This window comes from Balaenoptera acutorostrata, chromosome 6, assembly GCF_949987535.1.
Source record: "Balaenoptera acutorostrata chromosome 6, mBalAcu1.1, whole genome shotgun sequence".
NCBI classification, from domain to species: Eukaryota; Metazoa; Chordata; class Mammalia; order Artiodactyla; family Balaenopteridae; genus Balaenoptera; species Balaenoptera acutorostrata.
In genome coordinates, this window is record NC_080069.1 from 2,900,490 (window position 1) to 2,924,129 (window position 23,640).

The 23,640-nt window shown below is 38.7% G+C and overlaps 1 protein-coding gene across 7 annotated transcripts in view; it reads left to right on the forward strand.

Annotated features, from left to right (window-relative positions):
* CLCN3 (chloride voltage-gated channel 3) overlaps nt 1-23,640 on the forward strand; it is an 85,698-nt gene that overhangs the window by 43,461 nt on the left and 18,597 nt on the right. For 6 of the 7 annotated variants that reach the window (XM_057549118.1, XM_057549122.1, XM_057549119.1 and 3 more), the window contains 7 exons: nt 9,836-9,993; nt 15,328-15,427; nt 16,731-16,918; nt 17,903-18,025; nt 19,185-19,391; nt 21,497-21,577; nt 22,502-23,047. In XM_057549118.1, coding sequence (XP_057405101.1) covers nt 9,836-9,993; nt 15,328-15,427; nt 16,731-16,918; nt 17,903-18,025; nt 19,185-19,391; nt 21,497-21,577; nt 22,502-23,047 — 1,403 coding nt within the window. The remainder of the gene's footprint in view (nt 1-9,835; nt 9,994-15,327; nt 15,428-16,730; nt 16,919-17,902; nt 18,026-19,184; nt 19,392-21,496; nt 21,578-22,501; nt 23,048-23,640) is intronic. The other variant, XM_057549123.1, reaches the window with a different exon arrangement.

The window sequence follows — 23,640 nt, forward strand, 5'->3', positions numbered from 1 at the left end:
TGGAAATAAAAACAAAAATAAACAAATGGGACCTAATTAAACTTAAAAGCTTTAGCACAGCAAAGGAAACCATAAACAAAATGAAAAGGAAACCTACAGAATGGGAGAAAATATTTGCAAACAATTTGACAAGGGATTAATCTCCAAAATATACAAACAGCTCATACATTTCAATATCAAAAAAACCCCACAACCCATTCAAAAAATAGGCAGAAGATCTAAATAGACATTTCTCCAAAGAAGACATACAGATAGACAAAAAGCACATGAAAAGATGCTCGATATTGCTAATTATTAAAGAAATGCAAATCAAAGCTACAGTGACGTATCACCTCACAATGCTCAGAATGGCCATCATTAAAACATCTACAAATAATAAATGCAGGAGAGGGTGTGGAGAAAAAGGAACCCACCTACACTGTTGGTGGGAATGTAAATTGGTGCAGCCACTATGGAGAACAGTATGAAGGTTCCTTAAAAAACTAAAAATAGAGCTACCATATGATCCTGCAATCCCATTCCTGGACATATTTCTGGAGAAAACCATAATTTGAAAAGATACATGCACCCCAGTGTTCATAGCAGCACTATTTACAATAGCCAAGACATAGAAGCAACCTAAATGTCCATTGACAGATGAATAGATAATGAAGATGTGGTATATATACACAATGGAATATTACTCAGCCGTAAAAAAAAAATGAAATAATGCCATTTTCAGCAACATGGATGGACCTAGAGATTATCATATTAAGTGAAGCATACTGGACAAAGAAAGACAAATACATGATACCGCTTATATGTGGAATCTAAAAAAAAAAATGTGATACAAATGAACTTATATACAAAACAGAAATATACCCACTGACACAGAAAACAAACTTATGGTTACCAAAGGGGAAAGCAGGGGGAATAAATGAGGAGTTTGGGATTAACATATACACACTACTATATATAAAATAGATAACCAACAAGGACCTACTGTATAGCACAGAGAACTCTACTCAATATTTTGTAATAACCTATAAGGGAAAAGAATCTGAAAAAGAATAGATATATACGTATAACTGAATCACTTTGCTGTACACCTGAAACTAATGTAACATTGTAAATCAACTGTACTTCAATACAAAAACCAAAACCAAAACCAAACCAAAATAAATAACAAATTAAAATTTTCTGACAGATAATTTAAAAACTCTTTGTTTAGATTATAGATGTTAATAAATAATAAAGTTGTGTTTACATAGGTATGCTTTTGTGTCTGGGGAAAAAATAAACAAGGCAAAAAGTCCTCTTATCAATAAAGTTATTTTTGCAAGAAAGCTGCAAACCAGTTACAGCTCATTGATTGGATAATTTTTCCTACTTGCTGAGGTATTGATATTTTAGTGTTAGTGATACTTGAACTATGAAATATTGTTGGTGATATTTAAATTGTACGATGTCCATTTTATGGAAAGGTTGGTCATTGAGCATACATTTTATTTTATTTTTTAATGGTATTTCCTTTTTTAATATATTTATTTATTTATTTATTTATTGGCTGCATTGGGTCTTCGTTGCTGTGTGTGGGCTTTCTCTTGTTGCAGCGAGCGGGGGCTACTCTTCGTTGCGGTGTGTGGGCTTCTCATTGCAGTGGCTTCTCTTGCCGAGCATGGGCTCTAGGCATGCGGGCTCAGTAGTTGTGGCTCTCGGGCTCTAGAGCACAGGCTCAGTAGTTGTGGCTCATGGGCTTAGTTGCTCCGAGGTGTGTGGGATCTTCCCAGACCAGGGTTCGAACCCGTGTCCCCTGCATTGGCAGGCGGATTCTTAACCACTGTGCCACCAGGGAAGTCCGACCATACATTTTAGATATTTGTTTTTGTGTCCATACCAGGTGTAATGAATTAAGTTATCTGTTAAAACTCTACAGGATTTTTGCTCAGTATACAGTTGCAGAAGAACTCATTGCTCAAATTTGTAAGACCCTTTTTCTTCCCTTTGTCATATTTCAGTCTTCTGGTTAAGATTAATACCATATGAGTAACATAATTAAGCCTGATGAAATTTTAAATGCCAAAATATTTGAGCAGAAACAATAACTTGTGTTTATTGATCTCCTACTGTTTGTCAGATATATTAGTTGGTATTTTACATGTTTTATCTCCAGTCCACACACCACACTCTAAAAGCAGGTGAGATCACCCAGGTACCTCTAAGAGGTTAATTCGTAGTTCGTGCTGGCTTATGTGGCAGCACTGGGGTTTGACTCTAGGCCTTTCTGACCTCAGAGTGCCTTAAGGTCATGGAATTTCTCTACTAGGCCACTCTGAAAAGAAAGTGATCTTTTCTCTAGTCTTTTCTTGTTACTGTTTTTCAGCCATTGGGTAGTGGAAGGGTAGTCACTGGCATCTGGTAGCCAGACCTCCAGAAAAGTTTTTGTCTTAAATTTGGGAGCTACTACTTTCAGATTATACTTTCTTATACTCTAAGATCTGGGGATCTAGGTAGCAGGGACTATCCTATATCCTTTTGAAGTTCAGGTGTTAAAATTAATAAACTCCTACTGTCTTTGTATCACTCTGCTCAGGGTTTATATTTTCAAGAGGTAGAGTTTGATTAACGTACCTTGGATTGTGTGCCGTTTTCTTAGCTGGACAGGGGAAGATACTTTGATTGATGCCCCCATCAGGATTGCGTGCAGTGAGGAATAGAAGTTTCCTAAAAATCATTGGGTTCTGTTTCAGAAAGAAGGGGAAAGGGTTACTAGGTGGGCAGAGACCATAAGGATCCATTACATAAATATTAACCGAATCTGAGGACAGTTACTAGGTCATGTGGTTATTTTAAGTTTGGCGATATATCTGGTTATTAATATTGAATATCTGGACATAGGGTTGCGAAAAAAAGTTGAGAACAAGAAAAAGATTAAAATTTAAAAAATTAATTGGAAAAGAGGATGACTAGGGACACGTATGTTCATTGTATGTATTGTTTTTAATGCAAGCTAACCTAAATGATAGAGTGAGTACATCACAACAGTTACGGTAGTCTGACGTCCTTTGAAAATGATGTGCGTATGCATTTAATGACATGAGATGGTTTTTAGAAAGTATGTTGAGTAATGAAAATATGCTAAAAGCTTATAAATAAATGTGGCTAATTGGATCTTTTTTTCTTGTGTAAAATGTTAGAAGCTGAAACCAGTTGCCAGTTTAACTATTTTAAACTCTCTTGTTTACTCAATTCCCTCTCCTTGCTTCTCCTGCAAACCTTATGTAACTGTGTAGAATTGCTTCTTCATCTGTTCTTTTTTCAATCCAAGGCTTATTGCAGAAACTCTCTTTTTTACTTAAAACATTTTGAAACCCAGAAACCCATTGCTTACAACTCAAAGGTATTGGCTTTTAAGACTTTGCCTTTTACGTGGGTTTCAAAAGCCTGAGTTGGAAACTCGTAGAAGCCACAGTGCTGAATCTTGTTTTCTGTGTTCTGCTGTGTGTTTCTTTCCCTGTGGTGGTGGGTGTTTCCTGAATTGGTGGGGAACACGTGTGGAGAGGATGAGGAGATCGTGTCGGATAGGAACCTGGTGAGTCGTATTTCCAAAAGGTGTCCTGGTACGCCTCTGCTACTGTCTCCACAGATAGATCAGTGAGAGCTGCACATGCTTTGAGAAATGGGAGGTCCAAGTAAATCATGTCATTTTGTGTTCATGCACCTATAACAAGAGTTTTTACTGAGGCAAAGAGAGGCCTTGACGGGGAAGTGCGGCGTCACCCCTTTATTTCATCCTGTCGACCTCTTTGTCTTCTGGACAGAGAATAGCTTTAGGAAAGCCATGTTATAATTTCCTAATTAACCAACCCTTGAAGTAATATTTTAGGAAAGAGAGAGGGATGCACTTAACATATGAGAGAACTTTAAATTTTATTATTTATTTATTTATTGTGGCCGCACTGGGTCTTCGTTGCAGCATGTGGGCTCTTCGTTGCGGCGTGCAGGCTCAGTAGTTGTGGCATGTGGGATCTTAGTTCCCTGAGCAGGGATCGAACCCAGGCCCCCTGCATTGGGAGCGTGGAGTCTTTTTATTTTTTTTTAATAAATTATTTTATTTTATTTTATTTTATTTTATTTATTTTTGGCTGCATTGGGTTTTCGCTGCTGCGCACGGGCTTTCTCTAGTTGCGGCGAGCGGGAGCTACTCTTCATTGCGGTGCGCAGGCTTCTCATTGCGGTGGCTTCTCTTGTTGCGGAGCACGGGCCCTAGGCGTGCAGGCTTCAGTAGTTGTGGCACGTGGGCTCAGTAGTTGTGGCTCACGGGCTCAGTAGTTGTGGCTCGCGGGCTCTAGAGCGCAGGCTCAGTAGTTGTGGCGCACAGGCTTAGCTGCTCTGCGGCATGTGGGATCCTCCAGGACCAGGGCTCGAACCCATGTCCCCTGCGTTGGCAGGCGGATTCTTAACCACTGCGCCACCAGGGAAGCCTGGGAGCATGGAGTCTTAACTGCTGGACCACCAGGGAAGTCCCACATATGAGAGAACTTTAATTTGTGTTTGTGGCATTACCTGCAAGGTATGTGCTACATTCATGCATAAGATGAAGTGGAGAGGGGAAGCTGGATAACTTACACAGTTGCTTCTAAGAATTTTATTAACACACAAATATAATTTATTTGTGTTCATCTCATTTTATCATACGTAAGTTAAACTTTAAACGAATCTAGGTTGCAGTGAACTATACACAAAGAAATGATAATTAGGAACATTTAAAAACCATTGTTATTGTTAGGAAACATAATACCTTTAAAATTACTCCTACTGAGGGATATATAGGCATTTCTGTGATCCTGTTAGAAATGAATGTTCCCTACCCAGTTTAGAATAGGACAGAAAGTCTTTCCTTTTCTCCTTCTTTGTACTATTCAGATTTCCACGTTTGGCGGAACAAACTATAAAAGAAAATGCATGTAACGATGTCACACACATACTAACGTAAAAGTGTGAATCCTTTTTTTTTTTAATAGCCAGCTGATTCTTGAATTTTATTTAGCAATCGTAAAGCAGACTTTTTAAAAAAATAAATTTATTTATTTATTTATTTTTGGCTGCGTTGGGTCTTCTTTGCTGTGTGCGGGCTTTCTCTAGTTGCGGCGAGCGGGGGCTACTCTTCGTTGTGATGCGTGGGCTTCTCATTGCAGTGGCTTCTCTTGTTGCAGAGCACGGGCTCTAGGCACACAGGCTTCAGTAGTTGTGGCTCGTGGGCTCTAGAGCGCAGGCTCAGTAGTTGTGGCCCAGGGGCTTAGTTGCTCCGCGGCATGTGGGATCCTCCCGGACCAGGGTTCGAACCCGTGTCCCCTGCATTGACAGGCGGATTCTTAACCCCTGTGCCACCAGAGAAGTCCAAAGCAGACTTTAAATATAAAAAATATGTTAATTGATTTTGCATTCAATATGATATATCTTTCATTTGTTAATAATAACCCAGTAAAAGAAACAGGATGAAAGGAGAGAGGTTAAAGCCAGATTGAAAGGTCTGCGTTTTGGGACTTCCCTGGTGGTCCAGTGGTTAAGACTCCGTGCTTCCACTGCAGGGGGCGTGGGTTCTATCCCTGGTGGGGGAACTAAGAACCTGCATGGCACGTGGCACAGCCAAAAAAAGAAAAAAAAAGAAATGTCTGCCTTTTTCTTCCTGGTGATTCCTTTTAATTATATTTATCAGAGCCAGAGAAATATTCTAATCAACTAGCAAAAAGGTGTTATTTTACTTTCATAGCAAAATCCATCTTGGTTACTTTCTAAGCCGATTTGATAGCAAGAGTCACAAGAAGGACTCAAAACCTCTTTTCGGAATAATTCAGAGGGGAAACAGTGAATCTCTGTTTCTGTGGGCACCCCCAAAACCAAGACCAATCAGCATTTCTCCCATACTCTGCTTTTTTCAAAGAGCGTTGCTGTGTCAGGTAGAAGCAAATAGGCATGAGAGGACAGACTGACTTCAAATAGTCTGTTGGGGACACAAACTGCTCTGGCTATTTCCTACCCTAAAATGTGCAGTGGCAGCCCCAGAAATTCCAAGGGACACACATAAAAGTCCCAGAACGTAAATCATTGGTGCACAGGGTCCTCTGGTTTAAAAAGTTGAATACTTTATATCTGACTTTCAGGACTTTTGAATTACTGTGCAGTTATGTAAGTTAGATGTCAGGGTAGTTTCTACAGACTAATGATTTGGAAGTCACTGAGGCAGGACACAGGGCTTCTGTGGATGTGTGTGTGGTGCTGCCTCCGAAATTAGGCATAGTGGTCTCTCCCCGCCCCTCCCTAGCTCAGAAGCCTGTTGGAGGGATACACTCTGTGCTTGCTTAGTACCTGCATGGTGCAGACGGTTGGGAATTCTCATCATGGGGCTGGTGACATCTCGTGTGCATGCATGTTAGGTGCTGTAGAAGTTTTGCTTTTGATCTTTCATAGAAGATAATCATAAAGATCAGTAGTTCATGTCTCTTCAACTCTACCCAGATACGGGCAAATAGGGGAAAAGTTTGAAGTTTGCAAAATATATCACAGTAGACTTAAAATTTTTTTTTCTTTTAATTTCGGACTTGGAGATGTTGAAAAATAGTGCAGAGAATCCCATATACCCTTCACCCAGATTCCTGAAATGTTAACATTTTACCACGTTTGTTCATCCTGTGTCTTGTTCTTTCTCTCGCTGTTATATGTACTGTTTTCTGTGTAATACATAATATATACGGCTATTTATGTGTATGTGGTGCATATAATTACCACATAATTTTTTCCTGAACTCTATACGGGTGAGATGCAGACGTGATACACTTTAACCTCTAAATACTTCAGTGTGTATTTCCTTATGGAAGGATATATAGCTTATGTATAGCTAAGTACAGTTTTCAAACTCAGAAAATTGACATTGATACAGTACTGTTATTAGAGCTGCAGGCTGTTTTCAGATTTGCTGCTTGTTGCCCTGTGTCCTTTAATACAGAAGCGCAAACATGTCTGTCCCAGTCCTGCTCTGCTCGCCCAGGGCACAGGTTATGTTCTGTGGCTGGCTCTTTTGTCTCCTTTAATCTAGAGCCGCTCCTCAGTCATGCTTTGTCTTTCGTGACTCTGACATTGTTGAAGAATGCAAACCATTTATCTTGCAGAATTTCCCTCAGCTTGGATTTGTCATGTTGATGATGCGTTTTGGGCAGAGCACCCCAGAAGTCTTCCTAAATGGTATAGAGGCTTTTGGTGCTTCCCTCCAAAAACCATCTTCACAATGACCAATTTTAGTGTTATCGTACAGAAAGCAGAGTCAGATTCTGAAATTCGTCAAGATATTATAAATGCCCTTATTATTTTTGCTCTCCTGTCGCTTTTTCTTAAGAAAATTTGTGGCCTTTCAGTTAGCTTTCACAAAGTGGAAATTAGTGAATAAAGTCAGGATAGAGGGAGGAAGAAAGAGCTAGTGTATGTAAAGGCTGAAGAGGAAGGTTTAGAGCATATGTTTTATGTAAGCAAGCATGGGCCATTGCAGGGCTTGGGCCTTTAAACCCGCAGCCAAAATGGTGAGTTATTTATTCCCGGAGGGCTTCTGCCGACACACTGAAATCAGTACACCCCTCTCCTTGTAGAGGTTGTACACCCGTCCAAGGCAAGCACAAATGTATTAAATGGGGAGGTAAGAGCTCTGTTGTGTCTGGTAGAAGTGAAGAGACATTAAGTGTATCAGTACAATATTCAGTACTTACTACATTGTTTGAAATACTAACCCTTTTTGTGTTAATGCTTGTTCCTAATACTGCCTCTCTGACTGATCAAGAAACAGAGCTTGCAACCCACAGTGTCGTCTGTTTGGTTTCTCTCTGAACAGTAACAAAATGAGTCCCTGTCTTGGCGGGGTGGCTGTGTGTGTCTCTCCCTCCCACCGCCCCACTGCTTCAAGACCCTCTCCTGCTCTAATCTAGGCGCTGTTTATAAGCGAGGGGGGAAGGTTCAGATTCTGGCTTTGCCACGTGATCCTTTGGTGAATGACTTAACATTTATGAGTTTCTTTGTAAACAAAAGAGAACAAGTCAGTTTAAACCATCAGAGTGCAAGAGTAGTCTGGAAATTTTGCTCTATTCCTTAAAAGCCACAGAATAAAATAAACTGGTTTCTTGGGTTTCTTTTTATAGTGTTTGTTTAAACATTAGTATAGTGCCACTCCTTATATTCTATATCAGTTAGTACATTTTTATTAAAATGACACACTTTTAGATGATGATTTTTGGCATAAAATCTATATTACTGCTACATAATTTGAAGATGTAATCTGTAATCACTTATGCTAAGATCACCTGTTTGAAATTATGTACCAGCTTTTCTAAGTTTTTAGGGCTTTAGAAAAATTCCAAATGCTTCTTTGCTTATATGTCTTTGTTATAAGGTATAACAAAATGATATATAACCTATATCATTTAGATGCTTAATATTTGAAGATGACTTGTCCAAAGTTACTTAGCTGTCTAAGACTAGAATCTGGGCCTTTTGGTAGCAGTTTGTTGCTCTTTTCACTTAACTAATTGTTAGATCCATTAGAATTCCTTTATTCTCAGTCCCGTTCACATCCCTATTAATAGTGTGTGTGTTTATTTAGAAAAGTAATTTTCATTGAAATATATATACATATATACTACGTGTGTGTGTGTGTGTGTATATATATATATATATATATATTTATATACCTACAAGGGTTATGCAGACAAAGTTCATTCTCTGCTTTTTCTAACAAATCTACTTGCCAGAGGTAACCATTATTAACGTGTTGTTTCATCTCTCTTCATACTGTTTTCTCTGTATTTAAATATACATGTAAGCGTAACTTTTAAACCAAAATAAATTTTACTAAATAATTTTCAAATTAAACATGCTGATCCGCACTTGAAAATAGGGTCAGGGGTTAAGTCAGATCTCCCTCTTCACCTGTAAATAAACTGTTATTGAAACACAGCCATATTCATTCATTTATATACTGTCTATGCCTTCTTTTGTGCTACTGTGGCAAAGTTGAGTAGTTCTGACTATATGGCCTCCAAAGCCTAAAAGATATACTTTCTGACTCTTTTGCTGACCCCTGTTTTTAGATCGTAAGCATCTGGCATTTGTTTTTGCTTACTTTCTGGAGCACTAGTAAGATGTTCTCCCCACACTGTGCAAGATTTATGGACTTGTAAGGGTAAGTGCAGGAAGAATTCCTAGATATGTGGCCGCTGGGTTGGAGATTGTCTGTGTAGCTTTGCCTGCCCAAAGAGGTTATACAAGTTTATACTGAGACTAATGCTTTTGTGGCAGGACCTCTTTTCCCCATAACTTCGCCAACTCAGTGCGTTAGCCAGCTTTTTAAATCTTTACCGGTCTGATAGAGGAAAATGATATTGTAGGTTTTATCTGCGTTTCTTTTTCTGTGTTAGATTGAACTTCTTTTCAAATTTAATAGCCAGTTTTTATTTCTTTTTTGTGAATTGTCTCTGTCTCCTTCCTTGTACCCTCAAGTCTGTTACATAGTGGACACTTGTATTGAACAAGTGGACACTTGTATTGAATATTTATTGAACTCTAATGAGGGAACCAGCTTGATGACGAAGCTGATTTAGGGGACAGTGTGTGAGTTGGAAAGGACATGCCATAGTCTTTTTGCCTATTTCCAAGTTTCTGATGAATTTTTCTAATGCTTTCCTTCCTCTGTTTTAGTGTAATTATTTCAAGTGGTAACTGTTTCTTTACGAGTCCTCAATGAACTGCTGAGGAGGCTGCGTAGTTAACCACTGTGCCTCACAGAGCACGCTCATGGTCCCCTTCTGCTTTGTAGGAACTCATTACACCATGACAAACGGGGGCAGCATCAGCAGTTCCACCCACCTGCTGGACCTTCTGGATGAACCCATCCCGGGCGTTGGTACCTATGATGATTTCCACACCATTGATTGGGTGCGGGAGAGATGTAAAGACAGGGAAAGGCACAGACGGGTGAGTGTTTTCAGTAGTCCTTAAAATGACAGTGCACAATTAGATCATTTAATAATATGTGATCTCGGCCTGCCAAAATACGTTATACATTAAAAGTACATTCAAGTAAATTCCTCCATTTTATAAGTAATATGTTTTTTCTCTATGTAATTTTTAAAAAGTTTATTTATATCCCATGTCTATCTGGAAAGGATTTGAAGTAGCTTAAAATCAAAGAAGTATAGTAAGACAACGCAGGAAGGAAAGGGAAACCGCGACATGTGAATTGAGGGTGGATGAAGCCAAGTTCAAGATGTAGCAGTCAGCATGATATCTGGCTTTGAGCAGCACAGCAGCTACGGCAAAAGAGGAGACGTATTACATAATTTCAGTTGTTGGAAAAAGAAGCAGCTTACTGGGGAGATAGTTTCCCGGGGTTTTGCTGTTTTCCTTTATCTCCTTTCTTGGTTTTAAATTCTGAGGTATTTCTCAAATTTAGTCCTGTGTGGGGCATATTGAATGTTGTAATGAATCACTAATCAAAAACAGAATGGCTTTTGCTAAAAACTGCAACTTATGTTAACTTTTTTGTTGTCGATTGTGCCTTACTGATACAGTGTAATCCAAAAATAATTTTAAAAGAGAAAAAAAAACTCTTGAAAATAAAATTCCAAATTCTAAAAGGCCGTTTGCAAATTTGAGCTCTGAAAGTTAACTTGTAAATGAAATAATTGCTTGTACAAATTAGGTATTACCTTTCATAATAATGTATATATGTGTATTAAACCTAAAGTTGGACTTAGATTATATTGTTTATGAAAAGTACTGCTTCTGAGATTCATCAGTCAATATTGACCTTTTCTGGGAACATTATAAATCGAGTGTAACTGAAAATAAGAGATAATACCATATTAGATATTAAAACTGAGAAATTTCAAAAATATTAATTCATTTAAAAGTAACAATAACAAACCCATTACATGTTAACATAAAAAATTTTTATGAAAAATAACTATTTTCCAAAATAAAAAATATTTAGTGAGAGAGTGACATTGTATTACATCTTTATAAATCATTCATTCATTGTTGTCTAGTTTACTAAAAACTGCTGGTTTCTCATATCTGCTGCTGCAATCTGTTGTGATATGTTTTGATTGAAGTAAAAACTTTTCTTCTTTGGATGAAGAAAATCCAGCCTCACACAGACGTGTAGTTGGAAGAGGCAGGAGTATTTTAATAACCTTTTCAGATCATTGTGGATATTCTTTGATACTGCATGACAGTGACAGTGACAAGTGGTAGTTTCTTAAAGGTTAGATGCAGTGTGTAATCTGAAACCGTATCAATGAACTTTTTGTCTCCTATTACATTAAAATCTGTTGGTTCCTGTTGAACTTTGAATGGATGATTTTGTAACATTATACCATGATCCTTTGAAAAATAGTAAAAAAATAAAAAAAAAAAGAAAGAAAAAAAATATTGATTCATATAGTTCTTTCAATAGTTGACACTTTCATTACACCATATCATTATACAATATCAAAAAAGGCACATTTGTTAATATCAACACTGATCTCCTCAGAAAAGTCTTTAAGGATTGGGATCTGTCATTCTTATAGGGATGGCTACAAGTTTTCTAAAATTCATTTTTACTTGAAAGCTCAAATTCTATCATTGGAAACAAATACACATTTTACTTGAAATGACAGGCTTACTTGGTTCATTTTTGAGAAAAATACCTGTCAAATTTCCGAGTCTGAAAAACCATGGCTTGGTGGTTTTCTTTCAAGTAGTATGGGTGTTCCATGGAAGCGGTTTATTTCGCAGCTCAAGTAGATCGCACAGGTGCTTTTCCTCAAGGCCTCGCCTCTGGCTTCAGTGTGCGTCGGACGTGCTGTGTGTATACTTCAGTCATCACACGCAGTGTTAGGAAGCCTCAGCGGACGGGCCGCAGTACTTTTTACTGCTTCCTCAGAGACATTTCAAAGTGAAACTGGCACGTACTGACCTTTTAGCTCTAAGCGGCAGTGAAGAATGTGATGACTGCCAGGGTGTTTGGGTGCCACCGCCTTGACTCTGCTGAGGACCCAGCAGTTTTGTTACCGCTTTTGCGTTATCAGTGGAAGCATCAACGTGGTGAAAAAGGTGCGTCGTGTTTTAGTACTACTATGAAAGTAGCTTTGACCTTGAAGACCCCTGAGAAAAGGTCTCAGGGACACACAGGGTGTCTGGGCCACACCATGAGAACCACTGTTTGGTTTTGTTTTTTAATTTATTTTTTTATTTTTATTTTTATTTTTGGCTGCGTTGGGTCTTTGTTGCTGCGCGCGGGCTTTCTCTAGTTGCGGTGAGCGGGGGCTACTCTTCGTTGAGGTGCGCGGGCTTCTCATTGCAGTGGCTTCTCTTGTTGCGGAGCACGGGCTCTAGGTGCTCAGGCTTCAGTAGTTGTGGCACGTGGGCTCAGTAGTTGTGGCTCGCGGGCTCTAGAGCACAGGCTCGGTAGTTGTGGCGCACGGGCTTAGTTGCTCTGCGGCACGTGGAATCTTCCCAGATCAGGGCTCGAACCCGTGTCCCCTGCATTGGCAGGCGGATTCTTAACTACTGCGCCACCAGGGAAGCCCCCGAGAACCGTTTCAATCCAGTGTGCCTAAGTCACACACACTATAAATTCCGTACCTTGTGTGATTGTTAGGTAAACACAGTTGTACTTGGAAGTGTATTACTTTACAGAGTCACTGACATATTCAGGGAGGGTTTAAATGTGTTCTCAAGTGAGGAAAGGGTCCATAGATACCGTGTTTATAGAATTTTAGAGAAAACTGAAACTAAAACCACAACACACATCCCTTTTTTTCTCAGGTTATGAAAGTAGTCCATGGTCCTTGAAAACATTTCAAATAATATAACAATAAGTGAAGTAGTCAGTGAGTGTCCTAGCTATTCACATCAATCATCTCTTTCTAAGTAAGTCAAATATCATTTTCAGTGCTTTAGTATATGCTTATATAAGCATAAAACTCTGTTAAAGCTGGGAAGTTCTACATGTAGATGTTCTTACTGTTGTTCTTAAAGCATCAAATTAAAAAAAAAGAAATCTTTCTATTTCAGTGCATATAGCTATCTAATTCCTTTTTCCCCGTAAACTTTCTATTATCCTTGTAGCCCTCCTACCCCAGATTATTTTGAAGCAAATCAGCATTATATCATTTCAAATATTTATGTCAGTATTTCGCAGGATGGTAGCAATCGAATTCTCATTCCGCTTTTATTTGTTAGCTTGACTTTTTCTATAAAGAGAACCTTCCCACACCAATTACCTGGATTCTCTCAAGTTCGGATTGTACAGAGAAGGGAGGAAGTTTGACACCTCACGGCTCCCTAGCGCCCTCAGAGTTGACCAGTGAGGTTTTGGTTTGCTTGTTTGGTTGCTGTTTCTGTATCTTCATGGGTCTAATCATATTTGATGTGTTTTAATCATCACAATTATTATCCTTATTGATGCCCATGTTATTCCATTTCTGACCAGTGGCAGCCTATTTAGGTTGGTGTCTGAGTCCTTTGGCCCGTGCTTGGTAGACTTTGATGTATCCTGGGAAGACAAGATAATCCTGGCTCATGTTACACGTTTCCTGCACCGAACCTGGACCTCTCCAAGGAGCTCTGGTTCCTTTGAAGGAAAATGGTACACAGGCAGCCTGAGCGCTGGAGGCTCTCACTGCTTGCAGGCTGGCCATTGTTTCTAGCCTCTTAAGTTTAGAGGAACCTTCTAATTTAAATTAAATGCTGGAGGGCTTTCATTTGACTTCTAGTCCTTAAACCTGTATCTCCTTTCAGCCAAGCCCGGAATCTCAGCGTCACATGCATTGATTCTCCTCACAACACACACACAGCAGATGTGTTATTTCAGAATAATGCTGCCAACACTCTCGCCAGCAATATGCTTACTGAAGAGTTTGTGTTTTCTTTTTTTACGATACTTTTTGTCCTTAGTGTTTATCCCACTAGGGTTATACATACAAATTACTTTTCTTTTATAGTCCCTGTGTCTCCCAACTTATTGCCTTCCTCCTCTTACAGGTAATGATTCACACTTTCAGTGTTATGTTTTGTCCCTTTATCTCTTACAATACAAGCATATATATTTACTTATTTTTCTTAGATAAATGGTAGCGTCCTGTACACACTTACACCTTGCTTTTCTCCCCCAAATGATACTGCATTTATCTCATTCTTTTTTAATGGCTTCAGAGTTTTTCATGACATAGATGTACTGCAATTTATTTAACCAGTACTATATTGATGAACATTTAGATGATTTTCCAATTTTTACTTAATGTTATATCTCATTAAACATTACAGTTATTCTTACTTAGAGGAAGAAGCAACATGAGGTTTATTGTTTTTGAAAGGAATGACCTACCTTCAATTCTAAAGAATGGTTAATATCTGTGATTGGTTGCTTATAATATAGAAGGGATAAAATTGCCGCATTCAATTTAGGACTTACTGAGTCTTTTGAATGGAGCCTTGTGGCTTGAAATAGAGCAAATGTTTGAAATAGGCCAGATCATTGAATTCCGGCTGTAGCCCTCCCGTGGGATGAAGGAGCACTGAAGTCCTGGCCCGAGAATGTGGCTTTGTAAAGCAGCCGTGGTAGTAGGACAGAAGAGGTTTGGGCAAGTTAGGGATCGTTTCGTAGGAAGAGAGGAGAGACTTGCCCTCTTGTGTCTTAGAGTGAGATCTAGAAATCAAATCTGTTGCCGGCCTGCGAATCTCACCTCCTGCTCTGTATTTGTAGAGGACGTTTCTGCCTTACACAGTGATGGGACCCTTCCCCTGGGATTGGAGCACTCCATTCCCGCATATTACAGGCCTACACATTTTGGCAGCCCCTTTATTCACATGACTGCTTTGTACTACATTTATGGGCATAGTACTGTTATTCACTGACCTTGCCTTTTAAAGACTATTATATTCCACTTAACTGCTAGAAGCAGAGAATGAGCAGGGAATGACAGACATTTCAAGCTATAATGTCTTATTTCTGTTAATATAAAAGATGTATACCAGCTAAGATTGATTCAGTTTAAAACAATCTATGTCAGACTTTATGTGGTTTGTGGACCCCTTTGCTCTCATCCTGTGGTTCTTGTTAAAAATACAGATTTCTGGGTAAATGCTTGTCATCTGGGTCACAGGTGTCTGACCCCGTGATTCTGCCCCAAACTCACTTATCCCATTATTTAGTTCAGAAGGTACTGTTCCATGTATAGTAACTGAGAAAATCGTTAGATTCTAGAATTGTGGCTTCTGTTCGTAGTTTGAAAAATGAAGCATAAACGTTTCTAATTTCAGATCAACAGCAAAAAGAAAGAATCAGCATGGGAAATGACAAAAAGTTTGTATGATGCGTGGTCAGGATGGCTAGTAGTAACACTAACGGGATTGGCATCAGGTAAAGAAAATTTTTAATGTAACTCTTTCTTGGTTAACAGGATAATAAATAGTTCTCCGCTCCTTCTTGCAATTTTTTTTCAGGTACTTTTCGATTTTTAGAAGCATTTGTTTTGTTTCTTTCCTTCAAAAAAATCTTCTTAAATATGAGGCTAGGAGGCAGGAGGCTCAGAGTTCTAGTCTTGGCTTTGTCACCTTACGTGTCTATCCAATTTGGTTGATCTTTCTCGCTCAATTTCTTTATCTGTAAGATACATGGTTTGGACCAGATGATCAGTGAAGTATATCTTAATGTTAACATCACAGTAAATAGCTAATATTTATTGAGTGCTTCCTGTGTGTCATACACTGTTCCAAAAGCTTTACGTGTGTGTAAACCTCATGGCAGTCCTATGGTCTGAGTCTTAACAGACGAGGGGACTAAGCACAGAGAGCTTAAGCGACTTGACCAAGGTCATGTAGCTAGAGAGTCGGCAGGCCACGGTCAGAGCCCACACTTAAGCTCCGTGTGGGCTGCACCATGCCCAGAGGCCCTCTGGGTGAGACTTTAATAGCAGTTGAAGATGTGAAAACAAACACGAAGGGCTGTTTTACTGACTTTCAGCTTCCACTGTGGAAGATTATGTCCCGAAGAACATGAGGGAAAGTTAAAATTTGTGTAGAGAGTAGAGGCATCTGATACCCCTTATTGGCTGGCCACTGTTTATGTGACCCATTGATCTTTTTATATGAGAAGGACCTAGATTTTGACCATAAATTTGTGTATTCTCTGTATTCTGTCAGTAAGATGATCTTGGTATATTTGATTTTCTGTTAAAAGAAAAAAAAAAACCTGATAGTCTGTCACAGTAATTCATTAATGCCATGAGTTTCACTAATTCTAATGGATATTCCATTTTAATGAGCTTGAGATCCTTTGTAAATCTATGGATTAGGTTTCAGATTAAAACACACTAGTAAAAACTATGACTTTCACAACCTGAGATGAGCCCCTCCTGCCAGGTAGGTTGTCTTTGGAAGATTCCGACACATTTTAAAAATCACAGTGAATTGTAATGATGTAAGTAGTTTTAATTTCAAGCGAAGGATAACAATTTTATTTTAAAGAATAGCTATTTACACTTTTTAAAAAGTAACAGAAACTTATTTCTAATACGACTTGAAATCTTAAATTTGTGTAGTATTCCCTTTATGACCCTTTATTTGTAGGGAGTCCCCAGCTTTCCTTGACCCTTTTAACCTGATAGTTCTGGGCTCCCCAGAAATGGACTGCCTGTTTTCACCACCTCCATCATTTTTTCCAGGGGCATTGGCTGGTTTAATAGACATCGCCGCCGACTGGATGACTGACCTCAAGGAGGGCATCTGCCTTAGCGCACTGTGGTACAACCACGAACAGTGTTGCTGGGGGTCTAATGAAACCACGTTTGAGGAGAGGGATAAATGTCCACAGTGGAAAACATGGGCGGAATTAATCATAGGGCAAGCGGAGGTGAGTCTTGCTTTGTCTCAAAGTGAATTAATAATTGATACCGTGAAATGAGTCTCCAATTCATTTAATTATAGAATTAATCACATGTTAGATGACTGCAACTGCATTAAAGGAAAATAAAGAAAGAAATGTAATAGGATAGAATGGAAAGTATGAGAATACGTTGCCGTGAGTAAAATGTAGGTACTGTTTCAAGAGGCTCTTCTATTAACTGCATAGCCACATACAAATCTGCTGGGTTATGACGTAAAATGTGTTTCTTATTGTAGAAAAGAAGTGCAGTAGGAGCTGTGTAACCACAAAGTGCCTATTAACATAATACATCACAGTTGTTTGGGAAGTATGAATTATCAAAAATTGTAGTGAAAATAAGCCTTCTAACTGGAGATATCTTGCAGAAATGCCTAGATTTTTCTTTGTGGCATGACAGTTTTTAAATGAGTATTTTACTATTGTTGATGTTCTATAAAGAACATTTTAGAAGTTAGAATATTATATTTTATATATATATATATGGTTACATGGTAAGATATGGATATGTTTTTAAAATTTTATTGTAGCTGAATTTTAGCACTAAAAAGACTGTGTCTGCTGGTGAGATGGGCAGTATGCTGTTTCTCACTTAATCTTCAGGAGAATTGCAGCAAAATGAAATCTGAGTGTGAAGCTAGTTTTGTCTTCACCAGCTGTTTCCAAAAAGTGGTTTGTGGGTTGGCGGAGATTGAAGTGCAGCTGAGATTCTTGGCAACAAGACTTTGAGGATCAGGAGGAAGCTAGGAAAAATATTAAATAGATTGTCTCCTTGGTGTGTGTAAAATATGTTTTTAGATTCTACTTAAATATTTTGTTCATGTAAAGCTTTTATTATTGTGGCAGTAAACCAGGAGCCTTCGACAGGTTTTACCCAAGCTGCTGAGGTGGCAAGCGCTTGAATTAGTGGTGCCCGTAAATTAAGTGCATGCTACTGAACGATTTGTTTTTTAGGGTCCTGGTTCGTACATCATGAACTACATAATGTACATCTTCTGGGCCTTGAGTTTCGCCTTTCTTGCCGTTTCCCTGGTGAAGGTGTTTGCTCCGTACGCCTGTGGCTCTGGGATTCCAGAGGTAAGCCGTGCAGTGTTTAGTGCCATTAACATTTTGCAGTTGTGATACTGATCTTTTTGCCTGTAAGCGGGAAAAGTAGTGGTTGTTTTGGGGAAGTGGTTTGTTTGTAATATGAAAAAGAAAATTTTTTAAATGTCAGCTGATAGTAGACATCTTTGAAAGAAATTCTTCCCCATACTCGTTTCATTGTTTTTTTGTGGAGGTTGATTTTTTGTCCTCACCACTAATTTCGCACATGACTAAACGAATATCAGCACTCAGCTAAACACCAAGAAGCTGGAAAATATCTTGCAGCCTAAAGTTCTTTGGTGACTTAGTTGATGTTTTGCCCACATGAACCAGATTTGATTACGTTCATTTTCTTTTTGTAACTATCTTTTAATTAGATAAGTTAATAATCCTTGAATTTGACAGATAACATTTATAACCCTTTTGTACTTTAAAATAAATATTTGATCATAGTGGGTCCATAGTACAAACTTTTGGGTTTTATTTTTTATCAACAGTGACTTAAAGAAGAATATACTTAGGATTGAACATGATGTGAACTTATTTCTTTTCCCTTTTTAGTTTTCTGTCTTAAATAAGTCACTAGCTTTTTCTAGTGCATTGCTTTTAAAAACAATTTTAGTGATTTTAAAGCTGTATTAATTAAGAATATCTTTAATAAGGAGCAATACTGTGTAGTATTTAGCAGTTGTCACTCATCCTTCTTAATATATAGGAAAATATTACACATTATTACAGTACTCTGAGAAGGCACAATATCTTTAAAGGCAAAATATCTTCATTTCTGACACAGAATGTCTGAAATGTATCTAACTGTATTATATGTCTGTAACAGAAATATCCCAATTTACCATTTGCTGGTTATGTAATTATACCCCTTGCATTGAAGTCTGTAGCCTCTTAACATGGCCTAGTATTTTAGTTTTGTTCATGAGATAGGGTTGCCTTCTATCCTTGCTGGGGAAGAGAATTAGAATACGTTACAGATTTATTATATAGAGCATAATAGTTCAAGCTTTCAAAAAATGAATTGTGAATCTTTCCATTGTCCACCAAAGTTTGCAGGGTGAGTAAAACAAGAGAGTAATCTATTAGTTAAGGTCTCATGTTTCTTAAAGGAAATTAAGCTGCCTTGATCTTTCCTTTGTAGATTAAAACTATTTTGAGTGGATTCATCATCAGAGGCTACTTGGGAAAATGGACTTTAATGATTAAAACCATCACATTAGTACTGGCTGTGGCATCAGGTTTGAGTTTAGGAAAAGAAGGGCCCTTGGTACACGTTGCCTGTTGCTGTGGAAATATCTTTTCCTACCTCTTTCCGAAGTACAGCACAAATGAAGCTAAGAAAAGAGAGGTAAGCATCTTGTTTTGTTTGACAGATGAACATCTGTTACATAGACTTAATCAGTGAAGAATTTCCTAGTGTAAAGATCACATTGGGTAAATTCTGTATTCAGATTACAATTTTAATGTGTTCTGAATGATCTCCAGTATCTGTCTGGAGTCCATCCCCAGTGTGGCTCACTCCTGTATTTCAGGGAGGTTTAGATGGCCTGGTGTCCATTGGTTTCAGCTGAATTTCACAGAGGTTTGCATTTGTTTTTGCTCTGCCTGACACTTCTCCTCCTCTGAAGTGTTTCCCAAATGTAACATTGTTTTTACTCCCGTTTCTCCGGATCAGTGTTTCTCCTGGGGTGGGCCATCTCACCAGCTGTCTTCCTCTGGAGGAGGTGTCTGATGCCCAGTGGGAGAGGTGTGTCATCTCAGAGAGCTCTCTGGCACCTTACAGAAGCTCGAAGGGTCTTTAACCTCCTGAGGTTACATCAGAGATTCACGTTAAGGGGATACCGGACTTCCTCTTGCCTGAGATCTTCCAGGAGACCTTTAAACTTGATATATCATAGAGTTCCCCTGATGTTTCTAGGTTGCTGTGGATATTTTCTAGAAGAAAAGTGGGCTCCTGGGACCTTCTTATTAGCTCTAGACTTTGGGAGCCCAGTCCCCTCCTGTTTCCCCAGTCTCAACTGCATTTGTCTACCCAGTGCAGTTCCTTTACTTGCTATTGTACCTTGGCATTTGTGGGGTAAGATTTTAATTTCTATTTATTCATTATAAGTACAAAAATCAATTTATTAGAAAATATTATAGAAATTAAATTCACCCAGATTTTAATGTGCACACTGTGAAGATTAGTAATGTTTATGACATTAACTTGATTCTGACACCTTGGCGCGTAAATGACTAGAGTTCACACGTTAGTTGAAAGCATTTAGGCTTCGTATTTTGGCCTTCTTCCCTTGACCACTTCCTTGACATGTTTAAATTAAGTGATTCTTAGATATTTATGAAACAGACAAAAACATCTGTGACTTTTAGGTATGTGGGTGCTAGCTTGATTGTAAATTTCTATTATAATAAACGTAGAGTCAGAGAATTCAGTTACGTCTGTTGTCTGCAGTCCTGTTGGTGGAAAAAAACAAAACGGTAAGTTAGATTTGCTCTTCCTCCTCCCCCAAACAAGCAGTCTGCCTTCTAAAGCCGGGTACAATTTAATTAAAACAAGTATTTGTTCATTTTTAATTTACCAACTACTGACTCTGGAGCCTGACTATGGAGTTCGTGCTCTTAACACTTACAGTTTAATTTTTATTATTTCAGATTTCTCTTTCAGAGATGTCAGAATTCACCATTTGAGGAAATGCTTTGGTAGCCTCAGATATTTACTGGAGTAGAGTAGTGAAAGGAATAAAGACTTAGGGAAGTACTTGATTACCAGTAGGTGCCCAGTGACTTGCTATGTGTGTTTGGCTTCGCCCTGGTGGGAGGTGGGCAGCGTTCACTGGCCGCCTGGGGACGGGAGGGAGGCCCGCGCGTGCTGCTTCTTCCTTGCTGTGGCCTGTGGTGCGCGTGCGCCCTCGGGCGGCCGTGGTTTGCACCTTCAGCCGAGGCTCCCCTGGGGGCAGGAGCGGGCTCTTCAGAGGACTTAGGGAACGGAACCTGTAGGGAGCGCTATAGGTTTTAAGTTCCCTGGATATTTCACTAGGATGTGGGCTGGAGTAATTATTAATGATGCAGCAGTGAGCTCCAAAATCTGAAGAAATAATATCCTGTTTAAAAACAAACAAACAGCTCTCTCCACTGGTCTCTCCACTGCTGTCCTCAAGCACACATCTCGAAGGTTGTCTGTGGTCATTGCCTTTTCTTTACATCCTGCTTATTACATTGGTATATCTCACACAAATGTTTTTTGACTGAATATTGAATATAAGAGTGACCTTTCAATTAAAGCAGAAGAGAAGAAAATCTTTTTAGAAGAAATATTTGCCTTTGCTTGGAGAGAGGGAGACATGTGAGTTAAATTCAGAAGGGCATTTCGAAAATTTGAGTAACATGAAGAATTTGTGTTTGGTATACTTGAGTTTATAAGAACATGTGAAATAACCTGCATCCTCTTTGTAGGTGCTATCAGCTGCCTCAGCTGCAGGTGTTTCTGTAGCTTTTGGTGCACCGATCGGAGGAGTTCTTTTCAGCCTGGAAGAGGTAGGGTAAAAACAACAACAACCAGCAATTAAAATTATGTATAATTACCATTACACATGTATTTTGGCACACTTTTCAGTTTTATAGCTAGTGTAATAGATACAGACTTTGCTTTTAAGTTTTCAAATTTATTTTCATAGTTATTTTTCACTCTTTCTTACATTAAAAAGTCATGAAAAGTAATATATATGTTCTTTATTGAGAAAAGTCTTTTTAAAAATATTATTCATGTATAAAATGTTAGTGATTATTTAAAATTTAACTTTGTTGAACATAAGAGTAAGCACAAATAGAAAATATTGGAAACAATCCTTATTGGCTAAATTATAGCCTTGTTTTTATTTGAAGATTTTTAATCAGTTTCTAAGTCTTTTTAAGTTTTTCTTGTGTGATTATTTCTATGGCAGTTATTGATGTTTAAGGAAATAACTCTGGTCGCTTCAGTGGAATATTTTGTTTTTGTGTTCTCACTGGTGCTTAAGAGTTTTTACACATTTACACAAAAATGTGACTTAGAAATGTTTAAAATTTACTTTTCTCCCCCAGTTGTTTATGTTCTTCTTTTTGCTTTAATATATGAGGGAAATTAAATACTTCTTTATGAACTAACAGGAGTTGGTGGTGGTACATTTATTCTTAACTACCATGATTGAATTGGCATGAAGCTCATGTTAAAAATAACACAATGCTATGTATTTAAAATAATTATTAGACATTTATAATCAGTTGATACTGTGAATTAGTAATGATGTGATAGCCAAAGTTACTAAATAGTTGTATTTTTCTTACCACGGTAAAATCCATTATATGTAAATTCTAGCTGCAGCAAAATTTAGAGTGTTGATATTTACCGTTCAAGTTATAACATATCAGAACTATCTTATAAAATTATAGCATTAATTTTTCTTTTCCTTTTTTTTTTAGGTTAGCTATTATTTTCCTCTAAAAACTTTATGGAGATCATTTTTTGCTGCTTTAGTGGCTGCATTTGTTTTGAGATCCATCAATCCATTTGGTAATAGCCGTCTGGTCCTTTTTTATGTGGAGTACCATACACCGTGGTACCTTTTTGAACTGTTTCCCTTTATTCTCCTCGGGGTATTTGGAGGGCTGTGGGGAGCCTTTTTCATTAGGGCAAACATTGCCTGGTGTCGCCGCCGCAAATCGACCACGTTTGGAAAGTACCCTGTTCTCGAGGTCATCGTTGTCGCAGCCGTCACCGCTGTGGCAGCCTTCCCTAACCCCTACACGAGGCTCAACACCAGTGAGCTGATCAAAGAGCTTTTCACAGACTGCGGCCCCCTGGAATCCTCTTCTCTCTGCGACTACAGGAATGACATGAACGCCAGTAAAATCGTGGATGACCTTCCTGATCGTCCAGCAGGCCTTGGAGTATATTCAGCTATATGGCAGTTATGCTTGGCGCTCATATTTAAAATCATAATGACAGTGTTCACTTTTGGTATCAAGGTAGGTGCTCCTGTGAGGTGATATGTAAGTAGTCTTGGCATGTTCAGAACTTGTATGTGGAACGAGAAATGAAAGTTTTATCTAAAGATGGTTGCTTCATAAATGTAGGCTGAAAAAGTTATCTTTTGGGTTCAGTTCTTAGTAATGAAAAGAAGAATTTTTTAGGATATATTGTTGAGCATGGTGTTTCTTGCTGGGTTAACAACTTACCCCAAACCCAGCAGCTTAAGAGAACCGCTTACTGTGCTCTTGATGTTGGGTCAGTAGGATGGGAGGGTCTCAGCTGGGCATATTGTGTTCGTGGTCAGTTCCACGGTTGTCATCAAGACATGGCTCGGCTGGTCATTTCAAAGCCATTCGTGTGTGAGGCATCTCAGAGCCATTCGTGTGTGAGGCATCTCAGAGCCATTCGTGTGTCAGGCACCTGGGCTGAGCAGGTTCAGACAGCTGGGGGGGACCATCTGGGCCCCTGCACTGTCTGTCTGTCTCTGGTTTTTCCCTCGTGGTGGCCTCAGGGTGGGTAGATTTCTCACATGGTGGCAGTTCAGGGTCCCCAGAGCATGGTTCCAAGAGGACCGTTTCTAACCTAGCCA